The following is a 20,311-nucleotide window of genomic DNA, read 5'->3' as shown; positions in this document are numbered from 1 at the left end:
ACATTCCCACCAATAGTGCGGGAGGGCTCCCTTTCCTCCACACCTTCTCTAGCAGTTACTGTTTGTGGATTTTTTGATGATGGCCTCTCTGACGGGGGTGAGGTGATGCCTCATTGTAGTTTTGATTTGCATTTCTCAATTGTACTGTTTTTATGTGAAAAAGAAATGGGACTTTTTTTTTTTTTTAACCTTTGGGTAAAACCTATAGGGAGGTCTATTTTAGTTAGATCTTTGTAACACAGCAGGTGAGAGAAAGTTTTGCGAACGTTTTTTTTTGTTTTTTTTTTTTGCGGTGCACGGGCCTCTCACTGTTGTGGCCTCTCCCGTTGCGGAGCACAGGCTCCGGACGCGCAGGCTCAGCGGCCATGGCTCACTGGCCCAGCCGCTCCGCGGCATGTGGGATCTTCCCGGACCGGGGCACGAACCTGCGTCCCCTGCGTCGGCAGGCGGACTCTCAACCACTGCGCCACCAGGGAAGCCCTTGCGAACGTTTTTAAAGACAGTTGAGAGAGGGGGAGATGTTTCCAGAGGGTTGTGGAGTCTCCTCTGGGCCGAACCCTAGCAGCCACGCAGGCCACTCCTGCTCTGTCCAGTGGAAGACTGGCTACTGCACGTCTCTTCATCTTACTGATAAAGCTTCTAGGAGGCAAATATTTGTCAAAGCCAATGCCACGGGGCTTCCCTGGTGGCACAGTGGTGAAGAATCCGTCTGCCAATGCGTGGGACACGGGTGCAAGCCCTGGTTCGGGAAGATCCCACATGCCGCGGAGCAACTAAGCCCGTGTGCCACAACTACTGAGCCTGCGCTCTATAGCCCATGAGCCACAACTACTGAGCCCACATGCCACAACTACTGAAGCCCGCACGCCTAGAGCCCGTGCTCCACAACAAGAGAAGCCACTGCAATGAGAAGCCCATGCACCTCAACAAAGGGTAGCCCCCACTCGCGGCAACTAGAGAAAAGCCCATGCACAGCAACAAAGACCCAACGCAGCCAATAAATAAATAAATAAATAAAATCTATTTTAAAAAACTGTGAATAGGAAAATAAAAACTTTAGAACTCTTAGAAAATATCAAGGCATTCCTACTAGAAACCAGCTGCATCTGTCCATCTAGCCAGACCCCAGCAGTGGCTGAATTGGAGTGACTGGGATTTGATGTACTTCTTGGTTCTCAGGCACTGTGCTCCAGAATCTCTAAGTTAGATAAAGCAACACAGAAAAGGATCATCAGAAAAAGGAAAATAACAAGGGTGATTTGACAACCGCAGAAATCCTAACAGAACACAGATCCTCAATGAGCTTCCCTTGTAAACAACCAAAGGAAAGTGCTTCCAACTTCTGAGAAGTCAGGAAAGAGCTATGTTGTGCTCCTGGTGTGGCCCCCGTATGTTCACTTCAGAACCTAGAGTTCCTGCTCTAGTGCCTTCTTCCCTGGAGCAGCTAAAGGATAAGGGAGAGTCAGTGGACGTGGTAAAGTTTTACAATTGGAATTTGAAAAACAAACAGCTCAGCTCCAACATGCAAAGAGCATAGACATTGTTACTCACACCCAAAAAGCAAGTAAAAATCTGAACAAAATAAAAATCAATGAATTTTAGACCCATCAGAGAACTGAGGCCACAAGGCAAACCACCACCCTGAAATCTGGGCAGGCAAGTGAAGACAGCAAATCACAGCCAAGATCAGCTAACCTGGAGCAGAAGCTGCGGGAGCCATAAACTGATAGGGACACTTAAATGGGAATTTTGACAAATTACTAGAGGCTGCGTGTGGACTAGCTTGATGGTGACAATTTTGGTGACAAAACCAAATTTTCATAGGTTTTTCCTCCAAGGACACCACCAAGTTCTCAAAGTGAAAATCCAAGAAAAATTCCCTCACATTTTGGGGCAGGAGGAGGAAAAAAGAAACCATTCTGAAATAGACCCAGAGCTGTCTGTTCTCCCTACCAAAGGCCAGCACTCTAAGGGGAACTTTGCCAGAGCCTTTTCTGTCCCAGGGGAAGGGCAGTTAGCCAACTCTAGTCTTCCTGTTTCACGTAAGGGAAGAAAAAAAAAAATAGCTAAGAAACACTTCTGAGGCACACAGGGACACAGACCCACTGAAAGACCGAGATTTAATCCTAAGATTATAGAATGCTTTCCCTCGCCCACACCCTACTGCCATGTCACCAGGGCTCCTGTATAATAACCAGGTTACAACCGAAAGAGCTGCAAGACACAGACTCTGATTAAGGGGTTCTTAGGGAAACCCGAAGACAAAAGGAGAAAAAACAAAACAAGGACACTAGAGGGAACTGAAGCCTCTGGCACCTGTAGCTACTGCAGACATTAAACACAGCCTGCCTCCTAGCCAGGCTAACATAAAATGTCACATGAAAGTTTTGTTCACCTCAGTTCCTGTTCTGTGACACATTAGGCCTGGCATTTAACCAAAAAAAATTACAGGGCGTGCTAAAAGACAAGAAAAGCATGGTCTGAAGAGAAAAAGCAAGCATCAGAACCGGACTGAAATATGACACAAATTTTGGAATTATCAGGTTTAGAGTTTAAAGTAACTAATATGTTAAGGGCCCTAATGGAGCAGTAGGTGACGTGCAAGAACATATGGGTAATGTAAGCAGAGAGATGGAAACTCTAAGAAAAAAAATCAAAAGAAAATGCCAGGAATCAGAAACATTGTAACAGAAATGAGGAATGCATTTGATGGACTCAGGGTAGACTGGACACAGGTGAGAAAAGAAACAGTGACCTTGAACTTATGTCAGTGGAAACTTCCCAAATTGAAATGCAAAGAGAAATAATGAAAACAAACAAACAGAACATAATATCTGAGAATTGTGGGACAATTTTAAAAGGTGTAATATATGCATCATTTGAATACTACAAGGGGAAGAAAGAAAGAGGCAGGAGAAATATTTGAAGTAATAATGGCCAAGATATTTCCAAAATTAATGACATATACCAAATTATAGAACCAGGAAGTTCAGGGTATACCAAAAGCAGGATAAATGTCAAAAATTTTTTTGAATCACACTAAAACTGCAGGAAACCAAAGACAAAAAAAGTCTTGAAAAAAGCTACAAGGGAAAAACACCTTATCTATAGAGGAGCAAGGATAATAAATACATCAGACATAGCTAGTAGGAAGCAGCCACATAGCACAGTGAGTTCAGCTCAGTGCTTTGTGACCGCCTAGAGAGGTGGGATAGGGAGGGTGGGACAGAGAAGCAAGAGGGAGGAGATATGGGGATATATGTATATGTATAGCTGTACACTTTGTTTTACAGCAGAAACCTACACACCACTGTAAAGCAATTATACTCCAATAAAAATGTTAAAAAAAAAAAAAAGAAGAAGAAGAGGGCTTCCCTGGTGGAGCAGTGGTTGGGAGTCCGCCTGACGATGCAGGGGACACGGGTTCGTGCCCCAGTCCAGGAGGATCCCACATGCCGCGGAGCGGCTGGGCCCGTGAGCCATGGCCGCTGAGCCTGCGCGTCCGGAGCCTGTGCTCCGCAACGGGAGAGGCCACAGCAGTGAGAGGCCCGCGTACCGCAAAAAAAAAAAAATTAAAATAAAAAAAATAAAAAAGAAGAATAGTGGGTCGTGAACAAATTAAAAAAAAAAAAGAAATACATCAGACTTAAGAATAGAGTGGACTGTTGAAATAAACACTGCATATTTTCAAGCAAAAAAAAGAATAGAGTGGAGTAAAATATTTATAAAGGGTTGAAAGAAAAAAAATCAACCTATAAATTCTGTGTCCAGTGAAATTATCCTTCACACTTGAAGGAGAAATAAGGACTTCCTCAGGCAAGCAAAAATTGAGGGATTTTGTCACCAGTAGACTTGCTTTACAAGAAATGGTTAAGTTCTTCAGGGAGAAGGAAAATGATGCAGGTCAGAAACTTGGATCTCTTTAAAGAAAGGAAGAGCGATTGAGAAAGAATAAACAAAGGCAAAATAAAATCTCTTGGTTTTTTTATTCTTAATTGATCTCACAGATAAGTTTATTCAAAATAATAATAGCAAGAATGTGTTTGGTGTTAGTAGCTTAAGGGTAAGTAAAAATAGGAGGAAAGATCAAGGAAGCACATCCAAAAGCAAGAAGTCAGCTCCTATTATTTTGTCAAGAGAATATGTTGGACAAGTTGGGAAATTTTTAAATGGAACATTCAGTAGAAATGATATATCAAGAAAAAAATTCTTCCAAGTGGTTTAATGAAGTGTTTCATGAGGTAAACAGAAAGGAAGAGAAATGAGCCACTGTGCTGAAATAGTACATTTATAAGACTTTATGGGTTTTTAAAAAAATTTCTTCTATGTTTGACAATTTTTATTTTAAAAACTCAACAGAGGGCTTCCCTGGTGGCGCAGTGGTTGAGAGTCCGCCTGCCGATGCAGGGGACACAGGTTCGTGCCCCGGTCCGGGAAGATCCCACATACCGCGGAGCGGCTGGGCCCGTGAGCCACAACTACTGAGCCTGCGCGTCTGGAGCCTGTGCTCCGCAACAAGAGAGGCCGCGATAGTGAGAGACCTACGCACCGCAATGAAGAGTGGCCCCCGCTTGCCACAACTAGAGAAAGCCCTCGCACAGAAACGAAGACCCAACACAGCAAAAATAAATAAATTAATTAATAAACTCCTACCCCCAACATCTTCCAAAAAAAAAAAAAAAAACTCAACAGAAAAAAATGTTTGCTGGTCACTCATTTCTGTATTATGGTGGTGAATGTGTGAGGTGAGCTACAGTGTGAACATATCAAAATGAATCTCCTGAGAAGAATGCTTTCATGTTCACCAAATGGTCTGTGTTACCCTTATTTTCTTAAGTGTTATGTGCATTTACTCTTTCTCTTTTTTAAAAAAATTAAGTTATTTATTTATTTATTTTTGGCTGTGTTGGGTGTTCGTTGCTGCACACGGGCTTTTCTCTAGTTGCAGTGGAGCAGGCTTCTCATTGCGGTGGCTTCTCTTTTTGTGGAGCACGGGCTCTAGGCACACGGGCTTCAGTAGTTGTGGCATGAGGCCTCAGTAGTTGTGGTGCATGGGCTTAGTTGCTCCGCGGCATGTGGGATCTTCCTGGACCAGGGCTCGAACCCATGTCCCCTGCATTGGCAGGCGGATTCTTAACCACTGCGCCACCAGGGAAGTCCTGCATTTACTCTTAATATGATTTCTGATAATTTTACTATTTTACACTCAACATTAAAGTTCCTTATCTTGTTTTTTATGATTTAATTTTAGTATATTCTTAAAAAACGAATGATCCATATAAATTTATTTCTTAACCTTTCTATGGATGAGCCATTATAATTTCCAGTCTGCCTTAGTTTATAAAATCTGACTGTAAGAGTTGCTTTTTTAAAATCCCCTGATCATAAAAATGTGTTTTCATTGACTTTTTGAGGATACATGAATTGTGACTGTAACTTGTAATTCTGATGTATTCAGATTTATCAGTCTTTTCCTTGGCAGTTTGTACTTGTGACTTGCCCCTACTGTGAGGTCATAAATATGGTCTCCAGTGTTTTCTGTCTTTTCTTATTTCTCACTCATTTCATATATATAATTTTTTTTCTTGAATGTTCAACCTACAAATGGAAACTTCTCATTGGGTTTTTAAATAGGCATGTGGAAGTCCAGGTGTTTGGTGACCACCATGGCAATGCTGTGTACTTGTTTGAAAGAGACTGTAGCGTACAGAGGAGACATCAGAAGATCATTGAGGAGGCCCCAGGGGTAAGGATCTTGTAAAGAAATTTGTCAACTTCTGTATATTGTAAATCTCAGTCACTGACTTTTGGGTCAGAAATCTGTGAAGCTAGTATTCCCCCAAAGTCCTGCTGAACAACCATTCCCCAGCAGTAATACAGCCTCCTGCAGTGTTGGGGATGAGGAAGGGTTGATATTCTGGGGCTGCCATACTGAGGGCGCACTAAGACCATGATCCTTCTGGGTGGTATCTGGGAAAATCTGCTCTGATCCAAGTAGTATCTGACTTACAGTGAACAGCTACCATTTCCATGCAGATTTTAAATTGTAATTAACTAGTGTGTTTGAGGAATGGAATGGTCTTGTTCATTGAATGTATTTTTTATGAAGAACATTCTTTTAACTGGTGTTTCAGATGTTCTTAAAATATATTAGTCATCTTCCCAACTTGAAGGTTATGTTGTATAGAGGAGAGATTTGGATTTGCTCTTATTTGGCCACTTTTGCCCCCTTATAATTGTTTACATCTGAGTCTACCTCTTGATTGACTCAGGTCATCACCCAGGTCAAGGCCTACTCCTAGGATTACCTATTTTCAGATTCACATTTCTTTGGAATCTGCTACTGCCGTAGGCCTCTCGTCCAAAGTTATATGCATGTTTTTTTCAATATGTATTTCTAAAAGGTCAGAGATCTAAGGTTTCTGATTAATCAGTTAGTTATTCTCATACTGTATTCAAAATTCAATTTCTGTTGCAGAGTACATTATACCATCTGAAGTAAATGTCAACAATAATTTCAATAAAGCCTTATTTTCAAGCAGTGACTGCTTAAATAAAAATCTGTAGAGAGCTATTTAACAGTGTTAAAAGGCTTTGCCTACTTATTGATAAACATTTTATGAACTTTTTTTTTTGGCCGCGCCATGCACGGCACGCAGGATCTTATTTCCCTGCGCCCCCTGCAATGGAAGTGCGAAATCTTAACCACTGGACCGCCAGGGAAGTCCCTGAACCTTTCTTATTAACTTGTAATCTCAACATTTACCATTATTCCAAGATAATTATTGGGCATATGACCCAGATTGCTTTATCATCTTGAAACAAATAGAGATTCAAAGTTTTTTTGTTGATATATGTAATTTTAAGTGGACATATGATCATGAGAGTTATTTGGGGGAATTCTGTGGCAGTCCAGTGGTTAGGGCTAAGTGCTTTCACTGTTGTGGGCCTGGGTTCCATCCCTGGTTGGGGATCTAAGATCCTGCAAGCCGCACAGCACAGCCAAAAAAAAAAAGAAAAGATAGTTATTTTGTAGGTACAAGGGACAGAGATATGTCATTATGCTAAGTAATATCTGCAATTCATAGAAATTACTAACAGAATCATTAAACTTTGGTATAGTTGAACTGTGGTATAAGACAGTATTTCATGCTGAAATGTACAACGTTAGATATTTATCCTTATCTCTTTAATGCAATATTTGATACATAGAAATGTACTATTGAATCTTAATGGAAACTTCGAGTAGAACAAAGTACTAATGGAAATTTATTTCAAATATTTTTTCATAGCCTGGTATTAAACCTGAAGTAAGAAAAAAGCTCGGAGAAGCTGCGGTCAGAGCTGCTAAAGCTGTAAATTATGTTGGCGCAGGTACGTCACGACTGGCTTCTAACAGAGGAGGAGGAAAATTCATTTGTGTTTTGAAAGACAAACGAGACATACAGCTCTGAAATCATAGGCTTTCAAACTTTTTTGACTATATCCACATTAAGAAGTACATTTTACGTTGAGAACCAGGATGTAAATGTGCTTATGTTTGTATACATGTATATCGGGGGAAAAACGTCACTAAACAGTACTTAGCCTAATTCTGTATAATGCTTTTGTATTTTCTATCCTATTTTGAAATAAAATCGCTAAAATGATTTTTTTGCGTTTTTCGAAATTAGTAAACTTAAATGTTTTAGAGCAGTTTTAGGTTCACAGCACAATTGAGCAGCAAGTTCAAAGAGTTCCCACACCCCGCGTCCCCCTGCAACATAGCCTCCCCCACTGTCGACATCCTGCACCAGAGCAGTGCTTTTGTTACAACTGATGAACCTACATGGACACATCATTATCACCCAGAGTCCATAGTTTACATTAGGGTTCGCTCTTGATGTTGTACATTCTGTGAGTTTGAAGAAATATATAATGACACGTGTCCAACATGTAAACACCATTGTAATATCTTACAGAATAGTCTCAGTGCCCTAATTATGCTCTTCATTCCTCCCTGCCTCCAACCCCTGACAACCACTGATCTTTTTATTGCTTCTATAGTTTTGTCTTTTCTAAAATGTTACACAGTTGGAATCATACAGTATGTAGTCTTTTCAGGATGGCTTCTTTCACTTAGTAATATGTATTTAAGTTTCCTCCATATCTTTTCATGGCTTGATAGCTCATTTCTGTTTAGTGTTGAATAATATTCCATTGTCTGGATGTACCACAGTTTACTTATCTTCTGACCTACTGAAGGACATCCAAGTTTGGTAATTATAAATAAAGCTACTATAAACATCTGTGTACAGGGTTTTGTGTAGACACAGCTTCAATTCATTTGGGTAAATACCAAGAAGTATGATTGCTGGATCACATGGTAAGAGTATGTTTGGTTTTGTAAGAAGCTGCCAAAGTGTTCCAAAGTGGCTGTACCATTTTGCATTTCCATCAGCAGAGTATGAGAGTTCCTGTTGCTCCACATCCTCACCAGCATTTGGTGTTGTCAGTGTTCCAGATTATGGCTATTCTAATACGTGTGTAGTGGTATCTCAGTGTTTTAATTTGCATTTTTCTGATAACATATGATATGGAGCATCTTCTCATATGCTTACTTGCCATCTGTATGTCTTTGGTGAGGTGTCTCTTCAGGTCTTTGCCCATATTTTTTATTTATTTATTTATTTATTTATTTATTTTTGGCTGTGTTGGGTCTTCGTTTCTGTGCGAGGGCTTTCTCTAGTTGCAGCGAGCGGGGGCCCCTCTTCATCGCAGTGCGCGGGCCTCTCACTGTCGCGGCCTCTCTTGTTGCAGAGCACAGGCTCCAGACGCGCAGACTCAGTAGTTGTGGCTCACGGGCCTAGTTGCTCCGCGGCATGTGGGATCTTCCCAGACCGGGGCTCAAACCCGTGTCCCTTGCATTGGCAGGCAGATTCTCAACCACTGCGCCACCAGGGAGACCTGCCCATTTTTTAATTGGGTTGTTTGCTTTCTTATTTTCGAGCTTTAAGGGTTCTTTATATATTAGATAACAGTCCTTCATCAGATGTACCTTTTGCAAATATTTTCTCTCAGTCTGTGGCTAGTTTTTGCATTCTGTTGACATTGTCTTTCGCCAAGCAGAAGTTTTTAATTTTAGTGAAGTCCAGTTTCTCAATTATTTTTTTCATGGATCATGCCTTTGCTGTTGTATCTAAAAGGACATCACCATGCTCAAGGTCAACTAGGTTTTTTCCTGTGTCGTCTTCTAGGAGTTTTATGGTTTTGTGTTTTACATTTAGGTCTTTGAACCATTTTGAGTTAATTTTTGTAAGGTCTGTGTTGAGATTCTTTTTTTTTTTTTTTTTTTTTTTTTGCATGTAGTTGCCCAGTTGTTCCAGCACCGTTTCTTGAAAAGACTGTTTTTTCTCCATTGTATTGCCTTTGCTCCTTTGTCAAAGGTCAGTTGTCTATATTTATGTGGGTCTATTTCTGGACTCTCTATTCTGTTCCACTGATCTGTTTGTTCTCTCACTGGTACTTCACTGTTTTGATTACTGTAGCTTTATAGTAAGTCTTGAATTCAGATAGTGTCAGTCTTCCCATTTTATCATTTTGTCAGACTGAGTTGGTTATTCGGGTCTCTTGCCTCTCCGTATAACCGTTAGAATCAGTTTTCTGATATCCACAAAATAACTTGCTGGGATTTTGATTGGGGTTGCATTGACTCTATATAACAAGTTGGGAAGAACTGACGTCTTGACAATGTTGAGTCTTCCTACCCATGAACATGGACTATTTCTCCATTTATTTAATTCTTCTTTGACTTCTTTTACCAGAATTTTATAGTTTCCTCATGTAGATCTTATACATATTCTGTTAGATTTATACCTATTTCATGGGGGAGCGTGCTAATGTAAATAGTATTGTGTTTTTAATTTCAAATTCAACTTGTTTGCTGGTATGTCGGAAAACAATTGACTTTTGTATATTAACCTTGTATCCTGCAACTATGATATGGTCACTTATTAGTTCCAGGAGGTTTTTTTGTCAACTTTTTTGAAGTTTTTATAAAGATGATCAAGTCATCTGTGAACAGTCAGTTTTATTTCTTCTTTCCCAATCTATATACCATTTATTTCCTTTTCTTGTCTTACTGTATTAGATAGGACTTCTGGTATGATATTGAAAAGGAGTGGTGAGAGTGGACATCCTTGCCTTATTTCTGATCTTAGGGGGAAGGCTTCTAGTTTCTCACCATTAAGTATGATGGTAGCTGTAGGTTTTTGTAAATCTTCTTTATCAAATTGAGGAAGTTCCCCTCTGTTCCTAGTTTGTTGAGAGTTTTTATTATAATTGGGTACTAGATTTCATCAAATGCTTTTTCTGCATTTATTGATATGATCACATGGTTTTTCTTTAGCCTATTGATGTGATAGATTACATTAATTGATTTTCTAATGTTGAACCAGCCTTGCATACCTGGGATAAATCCTACCTGGTCATGGTGGGATTTTTATACATTGTTGGATTTGATTTGCATCTTTGGTTTTGGTATTAAGGTAATGCTGGCCTCATAGAATGAGTTAGGAAAAACTCTGTGTTCTGGAAGAGATTGTAGAAAATGGGTATAAATTCTGCCTTCAGTGTTTGGTGGAATTTACCAGTGAACCAATCTGGGCCTGCTGCTTTCTGTTTTGAAGGTTATTAATGATTTATCAATCTCTTTAATAGATATAGGCCTATTTAAACTGTCTATTTTTTGCTTGTGTGAGTTTTGGCAGATTGTGTCTTTCAAGGAATTGGCCCATTTCATCTAGGTTATTAAATTTGTGAGCATAATGTTGTTAATAATATTCCTTTATTATCCTTTTAATGTTCATAAGGTCTGTAGTGATGTTCCTTCCTTCATGTCTGATATTAGTAATTTCTATCCTCTTTTTTTCTTAGATAGCCTGTCTAGAGGCTTATCACTTTTATTGATCTTTTCAAAGAACCAACTTTTGGTTTTGTTGACTTTTTTTTCTATTTTCTGTCTTCAGTTTCATGAATTTCTACTCTATTATTTATTTTCTTCTGTTTACCTTGGAATTAATTTGCTTTTCCTTTTTTGGTTTCCTAAAATAGAAGCTTAGATTAATTTTAGATCTTTCTTCTCTTCAAATATATGGATTCAATGCTATACTTTGCCATCTAAGTACTGCTTTCTATGCATCTCACAAATTTTGAAAAGTTGTATCCTCATTTTCATCTAGTTTAAACAATTTTTAGATTTCTTTTGAGATTTCTTCTTTGACACGTGTTATGTAGTAGTGTGTTGTTTAATCTGCAAGTATTTGGGGATTTTTTCCAGCTATCTTTCTGATTTCTAGTTCAATTTGTTGATTTTTAGTTTAATTGTGGTCTGAGAGCAGACATTATATGTTATCTATTCTTTTAAATTTGTTAAGGTCTTTTTTTATGGCCCTGAATGTGTTCTGTCATGGTGATTGTTCCATGCAAGTATGACAATATGTAATCTGCTGTTGTTGGATGAATTAGTCTATAGATGTCAATTATTCCATTTTATTGACTGTGCTATTGAGTTCATCTATGTCCTTACTAATATTCTGCCTGCTGGGTTTATCCATTTCTAATAGAGGGGTATTAAAGTCTCCAATTGATTAGTGGATTCATCTATTTATTCTTGCAGTTCTTAGTTTTTACCTGATGTATTTTGACACCGTGTTTTCAGATGCGTAAACATTAAGTATTGTTACATCTTGGATTATTGACCCTATTTCATTTCCTTCTCTATGAAGAACTTCTTTTAACATTTCTTGCAGGGCAAGTCTACTGCCAATAAATTCTCTCAATTTTTGTTTATCTAAGATAGTCTTTATTTCTCCTTCACTTTGGAAGGATAACTTAACAAGATACAGAATTATAGGTTGATGATTTTTTTTGTATACTTGGCTGACTTTCTTGATAGATTTTTGAAATTTATTTATTTATTCACTCTATTTATTTATTTATTTATTTATTTTTGGCTGTGTTGGGTCTTCGTTGCTGCACATGGGCTTTCTCTAGTTGTGGCGAGCAAGGGCTACTCTTCGTTGCGGTGCGCGGGCTTCTCGTTGTGGTGGCTTCTCGTTGCGGAGCACGGGCTCTAAGCACGCAGGGTTCAGTAGTTGTGGCTTGCTGGCTCTAGAGCGCAGGCTCAGTAGTTGTGGCGCATGGGCTTAGTTGCTCTGCAGCATGTGGGATCTTCCCGGACCAGGGCTCGAACCCGTGTACCCTGCATTGGCAGGCGGATTCTTCCGTTGCGGAGCACAGGCTCCGGATACGCAGGCTCAGCGGCCATGGCTCATGGGCCCAGCCGCTCCGTGGCATGTGGGATCTTCCCAGACTGGGGCACGAACCCGTGTCCCTGCATCGGCAGGTGGACTCTCAACCACTGCGCCACCAGGGGAGCCCGGCAGGCGGATTCTTAACCACTGTGCCACCAGGGAAGCCCTTGATGGTTTTTTTAGACAACACTTTAAATAGTTAACTCTGCTGTCCTTGGTTGCATGGTTTCTGAGGAGAAGTCAGATGTAATTCTTATCTTTTCTCCTTTATAAATAAAGTGTGTTTTTTTTCCTTGTGTTCTTTCAGGATTTTTGATTTTCTGTACTTTGAAAATGATATTATAGGTATAGTTTGCCTAAGTATAGTTTTTCTGGCATTTATCCTGCTTTGTGTTCTCTGACCTCCCTGGATCAGTGATTCAGTGTCCAACATTAATTTTTAGTCATTATTGCTTCAGGTACTGCTTTTGTTCCTTTCTTTACTTATCTAATGGTATTCCCATTATGCATATGTTACACCTTTTCTAGTTCTCCACAGTTCTTGGATATTCTGTGCTGGTTTTTTTCAGTCTTTTTTCTCTTTGATTTTAATTTTGGAAGTTTCTGTTGTCATATCCTCAAGCTCAGAGATTCTTTCCTTGGCTGTGTGCAATCTACTGATAAGTCCATCAAAGGCATTCTTCATTTCTCTTATGGTATGTTTGATCTGTAGAATCTTTTTTTTCTTTCTTAAAATTTCCACGTCTGGGCTTCCCTGGTGGCGCAGTGGTTGAGAGTCCACCTGCCGATGCAGGGGACACGGGTTCGTACCCCGGTCCGGGAAGATCCCACATGCCGCGGTGCGGCTGGGCCCGTGAGCCATGGCCGCTAAGCCTGCGCGTCCGGAGCCTGTGCTCCGCAATGGGAGAGGCCACGACAGTGAGAGGCCTGCGTACCGAAAAAAAAAAAAAAAATTTCCATGTCTACTTATATTTAACTGTTCTTACATGTTGTGTACTTTTTCCATTAAAACCCTTAACATATTAATTAAAGGGTTTTTAAATTGTTGCTCTGATAATTCTATCAGATAATTATGATAATTATAATTCTATCATATCTGAGTCTGGTTATGATGCTTTTTCAGTCTCTCTAAACTGTGTTTTTTGCCTCTTAGGATGCCGTGTAATTTGTTCTTGATAGCCAGACGTTGATGTACCAGGTAAAAGGAACTGTGGTAAATAGGTCTTTAGTAGTGTAGTGGTTAGGTACAGGGAAGGTGAAATGTTCTATAGACCTGTGATTTAGTCTGTCTTTTGGTGAGCTTGCGCTCTGAACTGTGAACTTCATCAGTGTTTTTCAGTTTTTTTTGTTTATTTGTTTTTTATTTATTCCCTTATGTGGGACAGAATGGCTGGAGTTGTGTATTTCCCTTCCCTCAATTACATTAATTAGGCCCTGATAAAATCCCAATAGTTTAGGCTGTAATAAAATAGTTTCTCTTAAGGATAGATCTTGTTCAGAAGAACAGAACTCTGGCATACTTCATATGGTTCGTTTTCCCCTCCCACTGCTGGGAACTCAAGGGGTTTTTTCTCCAATGTTCACTGTGAGGACCTGGTAGAGCTTCTGGAGGTAAAACTTATAAAAGTGTTCGGAGCTCCCTATAACTTGGTCCCCCCTGGAGTTTTTAACTCTTGGAACTGTCCACACTGAGCCTCCAGCAATTTGTCAATTATAGTCCAGGTTTTCCTTCTCCAGTATGTGTTCCCACAGAGGTTTTTGCTCATGGGTTTCTGTTCCAATAAGTTGTGAATCTCTGTTTTCACCTTTCTGTCTCTCTAATTTGGGGGGCAGCGGCTTGCCTTTTAACCTCATGTCTGTGATGCATCTAAGAAGAGTTGTTGATTTTTCATCTTATTCAGCATTTTCTTGTTGTCAGAATGGAATGGCAACTTCTAAGTTCCTTCCATGCTGGGCAAGAAACTGGAAGTCTTCACTAAATTTTTACAATCCACTAATAGGTTGTGATCCACAGTTTGAAAAGCAAGTTTTAAATTATATGGAATTAGCCTTAGGCTAAGTGAAAAAAATTCAAACACAAAAGACTGTATACTATATGATTTCATTTATGTGACATTCTAGAAAAAAACTGTGATAGAAAGCAGACCAGTGATTGACTGGAGCTGGGGCCTGGGGAAGAGACTGACTGCAAAGGGAACAAGGGAATGTTTTGGATGATGGAAGTATGTTGTATTTTCATTGTGGTGGGGGTTATATGGCTGTATTCAATTGCTGAAACTCAGCACACAATATTTAAAATAGATAAATTTTACTGTCTGGAATTATACCTTAATAAAGTTGGGGGAAGTGTAGTACTTAATAGAATGTCACTAGATAAGACATTAACATAGTGTTTAGTTACTAAGTAATCTCCCAGTGGGTCACTAGAAAAAGGACTTTTAAAGACACTTCCAAAGCGCACAGTCAGGAGAAAAAAATGTTGTGTTTTCCTCCACAGAGTTAGAGTGAGATGGGATGTCACAGTGAGGTTTCCAGGGATCTTGGTACACAGAAGCAGTAACAACACATGGTCCAACCATGTTCTAACTGCTACAACAGTTGAGACTGATTCATAACCTGGGCTTACCATTTGAAACCCCAAATATACTTTTCTATTGTTAAATTTCATGTGGCTCCATATTTTTGATTGAGAATCATTTGCTGCTGCAAAATGTGAGATGTTTTCTTCATGAAATGCAAAATGTTTACCATTGAATGAAGGCAGCTGTAAAACTTGATATAATCTATCAAGAAAGATTTTGATTCCTACTGATTATATACTGTTGAAATGTGACCCAATGTATTTTGTATTTAGGAACCGTGGAGTTTATTATGGACTCAAAGCACAATTTCTACTTCATGGAGATGAATACAAGGCTGCAAGTGGAACATCCTGTTACTGAGATGATCACAGGAACTGACTTGGTGGAATGGCAGCTTAGGGTGGGAGTATTTTTTCTATTAAAAATCAGTGTCGAGGGGCTTCCCTGGTGGCGCAGTGGTTGAGAGTCCGCCTGCCGATGCAGGGGACATGGGTTCGTGCCCTGGTCCGGGAAGATCCCACATGCCGCAGAGCGGCTGGGCCCGTGAGCCATGGCCGCTGAGCCTGCGTGTCCGGAGCCTGTGGTCCGCAACGGGAGAGGCCGCGACAGTGAGAAGTCTGTGTACCGCAAAAAAAAAAAAAAAAAAAAAATCAGTGTCGAGAATACATTCCCTTCTTAAAACCTCTTAAAAGGAGGCATTGCTTTGGACAAGGGTTCAATTCTTAGTGGTTGTCATGAGGATAGGAACATGGGAGGTTAAAGGTGGCATTACATTTGATGCACTTTATGGACTCAGATTCCTAATCTGTCACTTACCATCTTTCCCCCTTAGACATGGGGCAGCCAGCAGGCGAACTGCTGTCACTGAGGCTTGCTTGTGACCACACTGTCTCAACACAAAGCCTTGTGCCCTGAGACCACATCATTCAGGTCCAGGCCATCATGAGATTTTAGAGGCAGGACAGATGCTAGCCAAGGTGAAATAAGCTAAGGAAAAGATGGGAATGAAGAGCCAAGGGAAGGGTCTAGATTAACAGAGGGGTCCACGTGCAAGTGCGGACAGACTGTTGATGGCCCATGAAGGGATAAATGTAGCCATTCAGAGTAAACGTTTAGAAAATTTTAAAGCACTTTTAACATTTCTGTGACACATCTACTGAATTTTACTGAAATCTTAAGTCTACAGCTGTTCTTCACTGGCCTGAATCTGAGTTCTACAAGCTTATTCCTTCAAATATTAATGATAATAACTTAGTCTGTTTTGTTCTCTTTATTGAAAACAGTAGATTTTTACAACCTGTTGTTTAATATAAAAAATGTTTTTAAGTAGTATGAATATTCTTGATCTCTGTAGGATTCTTCGTTCTTTATATATCCTGAAACGAAATTATTTTTTCCACGTTGTGATGCTAAAGTCGTGATTATTTTGATAATTTTGTCTTTGCAGAACTTCTGTGGACAATAATATAACGTTCCTTTTGCTGGTTCATTGGGGATGATTGGTGGTTTTAATTAAGCCATAAGATTCTTCTGGGCCTTCTGGGCATTGGGAGCTAATGAAAACCAGGCACATCAGGCTAGTAAGTGTTAGTAAGTGTCAGGAAAACTGTAGCGGGTTTAGAAACTTTTGGAAAGAGTGCTTATGTTTCCAGAATTCAAGGAAAAGAATATTTTTTTCTGAAGCGGTAACCACGAGAGTCCAGAATTTTGAAATCATGAAGGATGAAGGGTTTCCAAGGATTAAAGAGGAGAAAGCTTTTGGACATTAGGGGGACGAGCAGACATTTATTTCTGCAAGTCAAGAAACTGTAAGAGCTTTAGGAAGAAAAATAGGGTTTTATCATCTGGGGAGGGTTTCTAGAACTTAGGGATGCCATTGGACCCTGTTTACAGTGTTCAAGGTACTTTGGAGTCTGGCTTCCAAACAGAGGTAAAACAAGGGGCCTCTCCATGTGGTGAGGCAAGAGTTCAAGCTCCAGGACCTGTCTCTGGAGTCACCAGCTTCCTAGAGCAAGGGTGCAATGATGTGAGCACCCAGGCTGCAGGTTCAGATGGTTAGTGGTTTCAGGAGAGGCTGGTGAAATATCCAAGGTCCAGGGCTTCCAAAGAGTCAATGTCTAAGCCCCAGAGAACTCAGATGGTACCATTTTCTAAGTACCCAGAGGCATGGTTGGGTCAGTCTCTTCTGGGCCCATATAGAAACCAACTTCAGAGGAAAACAGATAGGCAAAGATAGCCAGGTTGAAATTGCGCTATATAGTCAGCAATAAGATCACATCTTAGAATACGGACATATGGTCATTCTTTTCCTTTTTATACTAAAACAAATAGAATTCTATTTTTTTTTTGAAATAGAATTCTTTATCAGAACATTAAAGAGTATTTTATTATAAAGGATAAGAATGAAATGATAATAGCTAACACTTACATAGTGCTTACTTTATGCCAGGCATTTTTCTCTGAAGCATTAAGAGGTTACAGAAACTTACCCAGAATATGAGTATGCCCAGAACAGAATAAGTATAGAGACAGAATTTGAACCCAGGCAATACGGCAGCAGAGTCTTTGGTTCCAAACACCATGGCATAAAGCCATTCAATTTAGTCCATTTTCCTTTCATTTTCACTGTTGTGGTTCCTGATTTTTCTTATCTACAGATCTAAAGAGATGAGACCTTTGCTTGTTTTACACTTACCTGTCTAGTTCAGTGTGCTGCTCAGTAAGAGTTTTTCCCTGTATCTTTTGCCATCTCAGTTTGTCATTTTCTCATCTTGGAGGAAAACTTAAGGGAAGAGAGAAGAGAGTGACAGTGTGCCCTCCAATAGCCTTTTCCAAGTTATATTAGTTGAAGAGAGATTTGTTGTATTAGTATATAAGAGCCAAAATAATAATAATATCAGTAGTGGTAAACAATGCTGATCATCCTGTTTATAATCTGGTATCTTGCAATAAACATAACAAAATTTTAAGAACATCATGTTCCTCTGTTTTGCTTGATCACTTGGTGATGAAGATGACAAAGATGACTAATGCCACGCTTTAGGCATAGCTGTGAAAATAGTCCTAAACACCAACTAATAATTTACTATAAAAAAGCTTGATTTGGTAACTGAGTGCTAATGTTTTAAATGAAAACTGAGAATATCTTGCCAGTAAGAAATTTCAGTTTTCATTATATTGAAAAAGCACTGATACTTATATTTGTGATTTAGTCATTGGTTTGCCTGTTTTCTCTATTTAAAAATTCTAGAAACCCATTGTAATAAGTACAGTATTTTCAAGCTGCATCTGTTTTTTAATCTACTTTTGCTTTTGCCCAATACTCGAGTAAGTGGATAAAATAAGAGTTTTTATTTGGCTTCATTATAAAGTCCTGATGTACATTTTACGTAGAAAAGGATAAGACCGTCGGCTAAGTCTCATAGCTGCTAGAAGGTGGATATTCATAAGAAGCACATACTCTTCTTTTACCAGATTGCAGCAGGAGAGAAGATTCCTTTGAGCCAGGAAGAGATAACTCTGCGAGGCCATGCCTTTGAAGCTAGAATATATGCAGAAGATCCTAACAATAACTTCATGCCAGGGGCTGGACCATTAGTGCATCTCTCCACCCCTCGAGCAGACCTTGCCACTAGGATTGAAACTGGAGTACGGCAAGGTAAAGTGAAATAAAGCAAAAAGTCTCAGTGTTTAAAAGTTGTTAGTACATTATTGGTTTTGTATGGGGTCTTTTCCCTATGTCTTGTGGATATATCTAGTGTGCTTTAAAAATAAAGGATTTAATTGATTTCTCTGTAATCTTTACTTTTCCTTCTGGAATAGTCATTTTTAAAGAATAACTAGTATTTTTAAGCAGTACTACTCTCTTTTTTGAAATGCAGCAGCACTTAGTGAAGCCTAAGCAACAAATATTTTGTGGGTACTGTTTTATATTTTTTACTTTGCCTAGTTCCACATATAATTTAAGGTGACTGATAACTGCTATGTCCAAGGCACTCTGCCTTCAAGGTACTGAAAGTCAAGCTGAAAAATTAATAAATAAATTTAGTGCGAGCTAAACAGTAATAAATAAAAGAAAGAAAAGAAAAAAAATGACAGTGCAAGAACTATCACGATTCACATATGACTAATAACGATGGTCATAACAGTTATTTAGTACTTACTATGTACAGGCACTGTTCTAGGTGATTTTTCTACCTGGGCTCCTTTAACTATGAGAACTACCCTATGAATAGATGTTATTATCACTCCCATTTTCCAGATGAGGAAGCCAGGGCACAGAGAAGTGACTTGTCCAAGGTCACCCTTGGAGCCAAGATTCAGACCCAGTCATTCTGGCTCCAGGTTTTATGCTCTGAGCCACCACTGTCTACTGCCACCTTAACTTTATTTGCCAGAGAAGTTATACAGATGGTGAGTGATAAAATACAGCAATTCTCGGAATAACAGGTTATGTTAGGCTGGTGTAATCAGGACACGCTTCTAAGGGGAAGTCTGGAGTGGATTTGAGTAGGCAGATTTAACAGCATACAGAAAGGTAAAGAAAAGAGGATTTAACTAAAGATGTGTTTGAAGAACTGTGAGAAAATATGTGGCTGGAGAAAAGCGTTCAGGACAGTGAGTAGTTGGAGATATGGCTGGAGATACAGAATGAAAGCAAATTGTATAGGGTCTGGAAAGCCAAAATGAATGAGGACTTCTTAATGATAAACTGGCAGCATTTTGAGAGTTCTGGCTAACCCACAGCAAGATTTGGTAGTCAGTAAATTTTTTCATATCAGCGGCACATCATAGAGAGAAGAGGGAAATTGCAATAGAAAAAAGGAATCTGTGAGGCAAGCAAAGCTTGCAATATACTTTAATAAAGGTGCTCAAAGGATAACAGAGATATAATTCTAAAACAGACTCCCAGATTCACATCCTGGCACTGAGGAGGATAATCTAGTCTAGGAAGATTTCCCCAACCCTCCTCTTTTGTGTTCCCTGAGTCCCTCGTGTATTCCTTGGGCATTGCCCTTTTATATTATCTTATGATGATCTTTTACTCATTGTCTAGCTTCTCCATTAGACTATAAGAGTCTTAAGAGAGGGACTGTGTCTTCTATGTTATAATTGCAGGACTTTGCTCAACCCTAGACCTAGAAGGTGTTCAATATGTGTTGGTAGGTGGGTGGGTGGATGGATGGGTGGATAGGAAGTGTGATCTAACCCCTTGATTCTACAGATGAAGACTCTGGGGTTCAGAGGGGTCCAGTGGCCTGTCAAAACCACAGAAAGGTCCTAGAACAGTATTCTGTGTAATACACCACATCCTTTTGTCTTGAACCATTCTAACCAGTGAGATGTGCATGGTTCACATCCTTGTTCTCTGAGACTCTGGTCACAGTAATGACAGCTGCTGTTTGTTTATCAGCTCTGCCAGGTATGGCATTTGAC

The 20,311-nt window shown here is 39.6% G+C and overlaps 1 protein-coding gene across 5 annotated transcripts in view; it reads left to right on the top strand.

Annotated features, from left to right (window-relative positions):
* Positions 1 to 20,311, top strand: part of MCCC1 (methylcrotonyl-CoA carboxylase subunit 1) — a 63,601-nt gene that overhangs the window by 25,161 nt on the left and 18,129 nt on the right. For all 5 annotated transcript variants that reach the window (XR_012331395.1, XM_004316172.4, XM_019946284.2 and 2 more), the window contains 4 exons: positions 5,635 to 5,746; positions 7,293 to 7,374; positions 15,148 to 15,275; positions 18,350 to 18,533. Coding sequence is in view for 4 of the 5 variants with exons in the window: in XM_004316172.4 (XP_004316220.1) it covers positions 5,635 to 5,746; positions 7,293 to 7,374; positions 15,148 to 15,275; positions 18,350 to 18,533 (506 nt within the window). In the remaining variant the exon portion in view is untranslated. The remainder of the gene's footprint in view (positions 1 to 5,634; positions 5,747 to 7,292; positions 7,375 to 15,147; positions 15,276 to 18,349; positions 18,534 to 20,311) is intronic.

Source organism: Tursiops truncatus, chromosome 4 (assembly GCF_011762595.2).
Source record: "Tursiops truncatus isolate mTurTru1 chromosome 4, mTurTru1.mat.Y, whole genome shotgun sequence".
NCBI classification, from domain to species: Eukaryota; Metazoa; Chordata; class Mammalia; order Artiodactyla; family Delphinidae; genus Tursiops; species Tursiops truncatus.
The sequence above is the reverse complement of the archived record's forward strand: the minus strand, read 5'-3'. Positions and strand labels throughout refer to the sequence as shown.